At 37.2% G+C, this 12,648-nt stretch overlaps 1 protein-coding gene across 2 annotated transcripts in view; it reads right to left on the minus strand.

The window, feature by feature from the left end:
* The window catches only part of LOC124270371 (protein cycle-like), a 134,340-nt gene that overhangs the window by 18,894 nt on the left and 102,798 nt on the right, over nucleotides 1-12,648 (minus strand). For both annotated transcript variants that reach the window (XM_046705409.1, XM_046705408.1), the window contains exons 10-11: nucleotides 8,898-9,074; nucleotides 7,231-7,477 (exon numbers count right to left, since the gene is read on the minus strand). In XM_046705409.1, coding sequence (XP_046561365.1) covers nucleotides 7,231-7,477; nucleotides 8,898-9,074 — 424 coding nt within the window. The remainder of the gene's footprint in view (nucleotides 1-7,230; nucleotides 7,478-8,897; nucleotides 9,075-12,648) is intronic.

Raw genomic sequence — 12,648 nt, forward strand, 5'->3', positions numbered from 1 at the left:
AGTTGACTGTGTATCGTAAGCCCATGTGGTTTTTAACACAACTGTTTATACTGACATTGCCAAAAAAAACAACTAATCTTTTAAATGAAATCTTTCCCGGTGGTGAATGACCCTCATGAAATGAGTGCATCAGATTAAGACTGCTTTGAACAGTGTTTCAATCATATCAGCATGTTTCCTTGACATCTGAGAAAATCCTAAAACAATGAAGGTCTTTGATGTTCACTACTTAGATGAAGATCATGAAAACATTATCAAAGAGATTTTGAAACAAAATGATAACAAATCTATGATTCCAACCCATGATTACAACTGAGGTCTCTCGGTTGGCTATGTCCGACCGACTATAGATTTACGCCGCTTTTAACAATATTCTAGAAATCACAGTGGAGGGCACCAGAAATGGGATTCATACATTGTATGTAAGTGTGGATTTGAACGCAGACTTTTGGTGTAACAAGCGAACATTTAAACCGCTTTGCTACCTGTGGCCAGCATGATCATGGAAAACTGATTTTTGATCACCCTGACCCAAAAGAACAAAAGATGGTGTTGAGGAGAAATCTAAGGGCAAATACATGATGTCAACATTAAATAATATTACATTACATCACAAGTGATACACATTGAATTTGAGGTCAACATCTACATAATATGTGGTACATATCTGTTCAATATGTGATATACATGTATTCAATATGTGATATACATGTATTTAATATGTGATATACATGTACTCAATATGTGGTATATGTGTATTTAACATGTGATATACGTGTATTCAATATGTGATATATATGTACTTAATACAGTGGAAGCTGTAAAAACCGGCAGCTGTCCAATCCGGCAAGTTGTAACATCTGCATAAAATCTCAGTCCCATCCGTGGCTAGTACATTTTTCATCATTTAAGAGCTCTGCAATCTGGCAGCTGTCAATTCCGGATCTCGGTATGAAATGAGCGGCCCGAATATGTGTTTATACAGTAATCAGCGCTGTCTAAAGATAATTTAATCTTAGTTCAGTATTCGTATACATGTACATGTAATTAGTATGTTTAGAGAATAATTGAGAGAACCACGTGATACAACAACGTATATTAGAGTGATAACACTGGTTCAGTTCTAGTTGTAGGTAACCGTGTCAGCTCTACAATCCGGCACGCTGTCTAAACCGGATTATTTCTTCAGTCCCAATGTGTGCCGGTTTAGACAGCTTCCACTGTATGTGATATACATGTATTTAATATATGATATACATGTATTCAATATGTGATATACATGTACTTAATATGTGATATACATGTACTTAATATGTGATATACATGTATTCAATACGTGATATACATGTACTTAATATGTGATATACATGTACTCAATATGTGATATACGTTTATTTAATATGTGATATACATGTGCTCAATATGTGATATACACAGTGTGCGAAATAGCCACTGGCCCACTAGCCCGTCGCTAGTAAAAATTCAGTCGGGCCAGAAAATCTCCGCAGTTACTGGCCCAACTGGTAGTGAGTTTTCAGCGGGTCATTTTGTAAATATATCACTCCGACTTGTTAAGTTATGATACACTCTTAAGTCATTTAAGATTATGGCCTTATGGCAGCTTAATAAAGAAACCTGTGTCAACATTCAAATTTCCGGCTAGTGAATTATTCTGTGGCTAGTAGCTATGGGTTCGAGTTCGATCCCCAGCCACAACATACCGAAAGGCGTTAAAATATGGTACTTGTTGGTCCCTGCCTCAGGCGCTCGGCATTAATGGGTACAACAAGGACTGGTCGGCTTGAGGTCATTCCAATGAGTCTGAGTGGGGTATTCATGCTTAACTGCGGCATGGTATCTCAGTGAGCTAGCACTATAAAACGAGTTTAAGTCTGGACTAGTACAAGCAGCGACATATACACACACATGCACGTCATCAGATGAGAGAAATATTCTCAAGTACGACGTTAAGCCCCATTTCACCTCACCTTCAATATCTTGTCTATATCTATATAATATGTGGTATACAATTATTCTATTTGGTTATATAATGTGGTATATATGTATTCAATAGGTGGTATACACCTATTAAATAAGAGGTCTACATGAACTTAAAATGTCATTTAGGTATTGAATATGTGGTCTACATGCATTTCATTTATGACATAGTTGTAATCAATAAACTACCTTTTGAATGATGACAATGAAAAAACCCCAAAAACAATGTTATTCCAAAGATTTGATCTTTATTGGCTTTTGAAATTATTTAAGTCTTTGGTGGTTTATGCATTGAAGATAAGTTTAAACAGACTTAAGAATTATCCATGCTTCAAGCATGTTTACACAGACCTCACAAACAGGCAGTATTTAGGCTAAACCTAACATATGCTTTACTAAGATCTCAATTTTTTTTACAACTTTCAAATAGGGTAAGTCTTTTTCAAATTTGAGGAAGAAACTTTAACTGAATATGACAGGTAACACAGAAACACAATTAAAACCACAAGTTAATTGAATACAAGATGTTACAAAACTTACACAAACAACTGGTTTCTTTTAGCTTTAGCCAGTTATCTTTCTTTTTCTTTTCAGACGGTGATTAAATACTTTACATTTAAATCCTTGGCAATTTTTAAAACAGTTTCAACCTTGTGTATTCAGAAGTTTGAAAAAAGCTCCCCCAAACACAACTTTGACTTCGACGCCAAAGAGTCAGGGCTACATGGGCCAAAGTATCAGGACATATCGTGGAGCTTTTTTCCCTCGTGATATATTGCCAAAAACAATCGGCATTTCTTGCAACAAATAAATCCACATTTCCTGCATGTATTTGCGCGCACAGATGATAAGACAGACAGTATTTTCCTGATGATTTTCTCATAGACAAAATCCAATATTTCAATATTTATACAGAGAAATATTTCCGTAAATATGATGGGTGTAAAACACTCCTTAATGTTTACCGTCTAGCTCTGTATGAGACACTGTGGCATTATTGTGACAACAAAGAGAAACTTGTTGACAACAGCATGCTTGGATGTGACCACCACCCTGAGAAAACAGACGAGCCGAAGCCAGTCTCCCACTAGTCACGTTTACCTGATCTAAGTCAATGTTCGCGATGCTGAACTATGAGTTAATGCATGGCAACAAGAAATTATTTAAGAATTAAATTCCAAACCATTTTTATTATTTCTAAAGAAAATATTTAATGATGCTGTAAGAACAGTTTTGTACTGGATTAAAAAGCAATATGTAGCGTACTCCGTGTTTTAAAACAGTATATTTTCCTGTGAGAAAGATACACAGCGAAAGAAATTAAACATTGCAGTGATAATAAAAACAGGACTATTCCTTGTGTAACACATGTAAAGATGGTAAAAACCAAAGATATCTGTTTTAGATTGAAATTCTTTACAGATTTACTGAAAAAAAAGAATGTTGAAACAAGCCCTGGCGTTTTATCTCAACCTTTGAATTATTCTGTATTGAGTGATGAAATTGCATTTACACACAGGGCACAGTCTACCGTTATTCAAAATAGAAATATGCAGCTATATTAAAATTAAAATACATAAGACTGAAAAAATGACCTAGAAACAGACTGGTTACAAAACCTGAGAAATAAATCTATTTTTCAAAAGTCATGAAAAAGTAAAAATAATATATGCCAAGGCTTTTTTAACTAGCACCATTGAAATGCAGTATACCGGTATGTTAAAATAAGAAATTTGTCAAAGTAGTAAAACAAATTTGGGTTTACTTACATGCATAAATATGATAAACTCAAACAATTTTTTTTATGTCACTGCTAATTATATTCAAGCCTGTGAGTCAAAATTGGAGCTGTTTTATGTACTTTAACTTTAATGCTGGTTTCAGTCAGTGTGCGAAATAGTTTCCAAATCTTGCTAGCCAGTCGGGCTATCTATGCCTGAAAGTTACTAGCCCACAAAATAATTCAAAAGCCCGAAATTTGAATGTAGAAACTAAGCAATAGATTACAAAAATATATGAGAATAATATATTGTCGGCATGACACAGGTTTCAACATTAAGCTGCTAATATGATGAACATTTTTATCAGGCCATAATCTGTCATGATTTAAAAGTGTATTACAACTTAACAAGTTGGAGAGAGTGATATATTTACAAAATGATGACATGAAAATTCACCAGCCAGTCAGGCCAGTGACTGTGGAGTCATTTACTGGCCTGACTGGATTTTTAGTGGCCACAGACTAGCAGACCAGTGGTTATTTCGCACACTCATAACAATACACGGTTGGGCAAGAAGGGAATGTCAAATATATGAACACACAGTCTGGTAAAACATCAGAGTTAGACACCATTGGTGATACCCAACTCTTCCTCAGCTCATTTCTGATAAAAGGTTTATGTAACCATGGCAACATAAGTAGATTGTTTTAGCGAGAACACATTCCCTCATAATGATAGGTCTTGGACCAGTGTCCATGTTGACCTCTGTACAAGTAGGCTCTAAAAATACAAATTTTTTCTCCCCCATTTTATCTTTTTAACTGATGAAAATCAATACTGCAATTTCAGGGATAGAAATACTTTTTTTTCTAAATGTGCCTTAAGGCACCAGACAAATATTTTAGGTGTGCCTTTCTGAAATCGAGTATGCCCACAAGTTTTTAGAATAAATGACAATGATGATAATCATTTGAAATTTATTGTTAAATAAAGAAATGAGTTTATGAGCATTCAGATATGTATGGTATTATTCAATTTGGAAAAAAATAATTGTTTTGGGGATTAAATGACTAAATGTGAGTTATGTCTCTTAAAAAATTAGGCTTGTCAAAAGGGCACCGAGAACATTTTATAGCCGAGCCATTTCTGTATTTACCGTGCCATGGCACACTAATATATGGGGTATTTCGAAACCTGGCAATAATTTCTTTTTCACTTTTTGCGTATTTCACATACATCTGTCCTAATCACTGAAAAGTGTTTCATGCAGAAACTCCTTAAAAATAAAAACAGTTGTCACATGAAACTGTGTATGGCAAATTTGTCACGACATTATTTTAACAATAAACATGAAAATCAGATTATATGTTATTTAAACCTGGCTGGAGATATTATGATTGTCGTCATAAAGATTCCTATTTCAGTCCAAGGATCTGGACTCCAAAAGGACATGTCATTATCATTGAGTGGGAGGCAGCTCGATATCAAAGGATATCAAGGATAGCTGTCAGGGTGAATGTTGTTTTATGACTTGCGATTCTGGAAATAATAGTGTCCAGCAAAATTAGACAAACCCTGACAAATGCACTCCAAGACAAATTCAGTCCAAGACAACTCCAGACTCCAATACCAGGTACTTCAACAACCAGATCAGGTACTGGAGTGAGTGAGTGAGTGAGTGAGTGAGTGAGTGAGTGAGTGAGTGAGTGAGTGAGTGAGTGAGTGAGTGAGTGAGTGAGTGAGTGAGTGAGTGAGTGAGTTGGATAGGTTAAAACAGATTTCAACCGATATCAGTTATATAATGACAATTGATCAGGAGTGAGTGAGTGAGTGAGTGAGTGAATGAATGAGTGAGTGAGTGAATATTCCATCCATATCATTGCAGGGGACACCATGAACGGCCTTTGGACACTTTACAGTGTTGGGAATCGAACCCAGATCTTTGGCATGACAAATGAACACTTTAACCACTAAGCTACCCCACCGACCCTTATGTGAAAATCAAACCCATGAGGCAGGTCTGAAACATTTATTAAAGGAGCCTACAAGCATACCTATAACCAAGCTGAACATTTTTCAATATGTTTTGAATGTCAATTCAAACAAATTTATACACAAGATGCATTTACAGCTAGTCACTGGGTCTGACAGTCACACAAATTACCGGTTAATTATACCAATAAATATAATGGTAATTACTAAAAAACTCAAACACTGGTAATGCTTAACACCCGTGAAAATCCGGGTTAGAACTGATCTTCAGTAATCCATGCATGATCGTCCCATCTACTATGAGTATAAATTACTGCCTTCTGGACGCCGTTATAATTTATCCCGTTTTAAATTCAATCGTGCCATGAAATCCTTTGTTCCTGCCAGAATTAATCTTTTAAATGATTCCTAGTGTTTGTCTCACCTTGTTAGCATGTTATATGTGTGTTATTTATTGTATTAAACAAATATTTTAATCATTTTATCAATGTTTGAGCTATGTACTTTATACAAGAATTCCCTCACTGGTAATAATGTATTGTCATTGTCATTGTCATCATGTCGTAAGAGGCGACTAACGGGATCGTGTTGTCAGGCTCGCTGACTTGATTGACACATGTCATCGTATCCCAGTTTCGTAAATATGGTCATGCTGTTGATCACTGCATTGTCTGATCCAGACTCGATTTTTACAGACCACCGCCATATAGGTGGAATATTGCTGAGTGCAGCGTAAAACTAAACTCACTCACATTCACTCCATGCTTAACATGGATGCCCAACTGCAACACAGTACACAACCACTGGTTGCATAGCAACAAAGATGAGCACTAGGCAGGGTAACAATAAGTACCCTCATTTAACATCTTTCAACGTTCAGCACACACTGATTTCAAACCACTGACCTGCCCCATTGGCAGACACTAAATCCATTAACCATGGAGGCGGCACCAGACACCCAGAAAAGGTTTCAGTGTACCTAAGATGAAAACCAAACTTGTTTTCTGGCAGTCACAAGCAACCACCTTACCAACAGGGCCAACTGATACACCATGACTATTGTTGGGAATTGGAAACCAAATCCACTATCGATTATCGGAGGACTATCGATTATCGATTATAATCGAAATACATACATTTTTAATGTAATCACCAAATTTATGGGTTTTCCCCAGTTTTTTTCAAATTAATGATTTTTATAACTAATACTGCCATGCAATGAAATGCATGCATGCAAGAAAGACACTGGAATTGTAATTAAACAATAAAAGTGGTTAAAATTTTACAATGCACATAGCTTTACGCTGTTGTGCGCATGTTTGTTTGTGAATATTCATCAAATTTAAAGGTTAGTTTGTTAATGGTCAAGTGTGTTATACTAAAACAACAAAATTCAGTTTAATTGAAAATATGATTTTTACAATCGATAATTATTTTTAATCCTACTTTCGATCAGTTTTCGATTATTTTCGATCATCAGAAGACAACTAACTATTAAGACTATCACAAAAATACTCACCGCTCATCAACATTTGCAAATTTTCCATCTATACTAAGTCGAGACATATACTCCATTGGTCGAATGTTTATGTTGCTAGGCGACGATGAGGGTTGGGACTGGCAGGTTGGCTGGATTCGACCAATGGCAACAAGGCAACTGAGGCTGGGACTTTCATCGCTTTCATTGTCATCATCGATGCCCATCTTGCTGGACGACCAGGACTTCAAATAGCCACTGCAGTGGATGATCACGTAGTTCTTCTTATCTAAAAAGCCAGAGAGTTATGTTTAACGCTAGTTTTATCAGGATAAGTTATCAAAATACAATAACGGTCCACTGTTTACTATTTTTAAACTCCGCTGTGAGAGGCCTGTAATAGGGTCAAACAGGGATCAGAAGCCAATATCGTCACTGCTGTATGAAACACAGTCAAGTATGAAGTTATGGCTATGTGATTCAATAACGACAGAATGGGGTAATTTGATTGGCTGGGTATTTTGGGAGTAATATCATTCAAGCTGGACTTGGCAAATGACTCCAGGGAGCTGTTGTTCAAAACAACCTTAGTGCTAAGACTACCGTAAGTCTATGTTAAGGTATGGGAGTTACGGTCACCTTAGCGCTAAGACTTCCTTAAGTCTATGTTAAGGTAAGGGAGTTACGGTCACCTTAGCGCTAAGACTACCGTAAGTCTATGTTAAGGTATGGGAGTTATGGTCACCTTAGCGCTAAGACTTCCTTAAGTCTATGTTAAGGTATGGGAGTTACGGTCACCTTAACGCTAAGACTACCGTAAGTCTATGTTAAGTCTATGTTACGGTATGGGAGTTATGGTCACCTTAGCGCTAAGACTACCGTAAGTCTATGTTAAGGTATGGGAGTTACATCACCATAGCGCTAAGGTCGCTTTGTACAATGGCACTCAGATTGTTTACTCGTACATTACAACAGAGAGAATGTCTGCTTGATGTTTAACCTTTCACTCAGCCATATTCCAGATATCACATGGGTTTGCAAATAACCAAACCAACCAGTGGTTGATATTATGAGTGAGTGAGTGAGTGAGTTTAGTTTTACGCCACACTCAGCAATATTCCAGCTATATGGCAGCGGTCTGTAAATAATCGAGTCTGGACCAGACAATCCAGTGATCAACAGCATGAGCATCGATCTGCTCAATTGGGAACTGATGACATGTGTCAACCAAGTCAGCAAGCCTCACCACCCGATCCCGTTAGTCGCCTCTTACGACAAGCATAGTCGCCTTTTGTGGCAAGCATGGGTTGCTGAAGACCTGTTCTACCCCCGATCTTCACGGGTCGATATTATGAGTAATATTCCATGACACTGGGGCACGATGACACCAACTCAAAAAAGCCATAAGACTTAAACCTAATCTATACTGAGGGGGAAAAATAAGGGATCACATGAAAGCACAAGTGTTTTTTTATTTTTTTCTAGGTTTCTTCACAAGCTATGCGATACAAAGCTTATGAAGAAGCCTTAGAAAAAATAAAGGAACACTTGTACTTTCATGTCATCCCTTATTTCTTCCCTCAGTATATTATGTTGCATCTTATGAAAAAAAGAAGCAAAGGTCGTATCCAGAATCCAGAATCTGCACAGGGCAAATTACTACAGAATGGAAATAAAATTTGCTGAATGGCTGATGTGTTTTAACTGACCTGATTTCTTTTTCCTGTTATACTGATACGAGTCAGGATCTTTCTTCATTGCGGTATTACTTGGCACATTTCCAGATGATTTTGAGCCATACTTCATCCGAAAGAAGAACGACCTTCGTGCCCCGGAACACAGCTTGGACATCTTCTGGGGCACTTCTGTTTTCACGGGCATCATTGCTGTAGACAGAACAACATAAAAACTAGTGAGTTTAGTTTGACGCTGCTTTTAGCAATATTCCAGCAATATTCCAGCAATATCATGGCAGGGGGTCACATGAAATGGGCTTCACACATTGTACCCATGTGGGGACTTGAACCCGGACGTTCGGTGTGACGAGCGGACGCTTTAACCATTAGGCTATCCCATCGCCCTTACATAAAAACTAGATTGCAAAAGTCCAGATAGGCAAAGAACATTTATTCTTACTAGAAAGCATAACAACAGGATTTACTAGCTTAATTCAATATGAATTTGTTGATTCTCTATTTCCGATGACTGATCACAACGAGCAGATGAATGAAGGTTTGTGGTTCGGCGTATGTACGGATCATACCATTTTGATACTGATTTTAAGGGTCAAGTTAGGACCTCTGCTCATCTATGAGATCGACTTATCTACGGTGATACATGGTACGTAACGACCACTGTTCCAAAAAGTGATCGTAGCGCTATGACAGTCGCAAGTCTATGTTAATGTATGGAAGTTACGATTGATTACCTTAGCGCTACGATCACTTTGTGATTATCTATGTTTATAGACAGGATATTATCAGTATCTGTTGAACAATTTAGCTGACTGATTGGTCTGTCAGACCCACACAAGCAGAGATGACCAGGCAATATAGACATTACAACCTGATAATGTATTGTGACAATTCCAGTCACCCAAACATATTTCATCAAAATTATGCCTTAGTAATGTTAAACTAGCTAGGTGAATAAACATATTCAGAGGTTTACTGGTCTGTGAAATGAAAATAACAAAAAGAAAATAGCATTTAAATGACAAGTATTTTTAAAATCTGCAGCCACTAACAGTATACAAATAGATATAAGAAAATAAGTTAATGTAATAAGTTAATAATATATTAACAAATAATGACAAAGTAATTTATGATGGCGAATGGGTAAATTGAGAATTATTAAATACACAGGGGAGTGTTTGTTGCCAAGCTTGAAGCAGTGTAGACCAATAAGAGTTTAGACAAATATGTTTTTTACCAGTCTTTAGGTGGGAAAAAGGTGATAATCAAGTGCCCAGTGTGACAATTTTGTTTTCCAAACACCAACATTTTAAATAGAAATAAAATTTTGCATAGAAACATTTTTTTTTTCTGATGGTAAATGGGCATAGCATCCTGTTTTCTGTCTGATTGAAGGACAGAGTATTTCTTCCTTTGTTGTGAAGAATAGGTGAGGTGAGGTGAAATTGGGTTTAACGTCGTGCTCGAGAATATTTCGCTCATATGACGACGTGCATGCATGTGTATGTGTATGTTCGGCTGCTTGTACTAGCCCAGACTGAAGCTGGTTTTATAATGCTAGCCCACTGAGATACCATGCCGCAGTGAAGCATGAATACCCCACTCAGACACATTATACTGACTCCGAGCCGACCAGTCCTTGTTGTACCCATTAATGCCGAGCACCAGGCAGGGACCAACAAGTACCATATTTTAACGTCTTTGTGAAGAATAGAGAATAACAATAGAGAACATAAGAAACTAGTATCTTCATCATCACCATCACCATCATCATCATCATCATCATCATCATCACTCTGGCACATGCAGATCTCACATTTAGTCTTTCATAAATAATGAATGGTCAAAACTGTTCAAGAAATCAGTCATATCACTCATACTGTAAAATTACTGTGAAATCTCTTCAAAGAAATCAGTTATGTTCTACATTACTCCTACGCTAAATCACTGTGAAATCTCTTCAGGAAATCAGTCATCAAAGAAAGATATTTTAGGGATGACAACGTCTTTATTATATATGATGCGACTTTTCGGTTTTGATGTAAGTTTGCTCTATGCTGTAGTACTTCACTATTGCTTGATAATGGTATAAGAATTGTACGCTGTATCATATACAATAACAAACTTGTCATCAATAAAGTATCTTACTTCCTTATTACCTACCACCTTCTAAAAAACGCATCAAACAGAATATATTTCTCATACTCTAAATTGCTGTGAAATCTCGTCAAGAAATAAGTCATTGACTTCCATACGATGCACACTCTAAATCACTCACTCACTCACTTCAAGAACCCATGAAGGAACGGGTTAGAATATTGATCTTCAGTAACCCATGCTTGTCGTAAAAGGCGACTAATGGGATCGGATGGTCAGGCTCGCTGACTTGGTTGACACATGTCATCGGTTCCCAATTGCGCAGATCGATGCTCACACTGTTGATCACTGGATTGTCTGGTCCAAACTCGATTATTTACTCATATAGCTGGGATATTGCTGAGTGTGGCGTAAAACTAAACTCACTCACTCATTCACTTCAAGAACCCGTGAAGGAACGGGTTAGAATATTGATTGTGTCTGGTCCAGACTCGATTTATATATGATTTACAGACCGCTGCCACCATACTGGAGTGTGGAATATTGCAGAATGCCGCCATATAGCTGGAATATTGCTGAGTGCAGCGTAAAACTAAACTCACTTACTCACTCAAGAAATCGGTCATCTTCCATATGACTCATCTCCAGACATCCATTATTTTGTTCAAACTAACATCTCTAAACGACAACAACAGAGAAAAAAAGAAACAAGAAAGAGAAGCAGAAAATTAGTAGAGAAGCATTCTTCCATACACCCACGTTGTGCTCTCCATCTTGGAAATTGAAGGGTTATGTGTCAAGTATGGAACCCACTTGCCTGAAAATCAGCCTATTTATCACGAAGACTACGACATAATCCAAGACAACAGTCCAGAGCGGCAATAAATGGATTCCTTAAGTGAAACCAAAATAAGATATCGTCATGTCATGGAGATAACACAAGTGAATATGGTAGTAACTGCCATCTTTCCACTTAGGCCTTTACACAGTATATCTGAATAGTCAACTCACTGGAGGTAAACATTTTCTCACATCATTTATTGAGGCAGAAAGACAGGGTTATGTTCTAAAGGTAAACGTTATTACAATAATTTAATTTAAGTAGATGAACTTGCACATTCCTTTGTTCAACACTGCATCAACAGGATAAGATTTCAGTTAAGGAGTATAATCCTAACACCCACATAAGATTTTACAAACCAAAAGCACACTCAAAATAGTTCACTCAATTTCCTGAGGCTAGATCAGCTTAGTTTCTTGATAATACCGAAAAATTACTTTTGCATATGGGCAAAAAGGATATGCCATAGTTTTGTATTCTGAGATACCATGGGGGAATCATAATCATTGGAGACGGAATGTTTGTTCTGAAAATCATGGCCATTGGCTTTATGGGCTGAGTGGCATTTAAACTACTCTGGCATACAAATAGGAGAGGCGGTGGCATTATAACAAGTGTGGCAATATAACCAAGGGGACACTGTGACCTGGGGGCATTATAACAAGTGTGGCATTATAACCAAGGGGACACTGTGACCTGGGGGCATTATAACAAGTGTGGCAATATAACAAGGGGACACTGTGACCTGGGGGCATTATAACAACTGTGGCATTATAACAAGGGGATACTGTGACCTGGGGGCATTATAACAAGTGTGGCATTATAACC

Source organism: Haliotis rubra, unplaced genomic scaffold, assembly GCF_003918875.1.
Source record: "Haliotis rubra isolate DU_JTF1 unplaced genomic scaffold, ASM391887v1 Scf151, whole genome shotgun sequence".
NCBI classification, from domain to species: Eukaryota; Metazoa; Mollusca; class Gastropoda; order Lepetellida; family Haliotidae; genus Haliotis; species Haliotis rubra.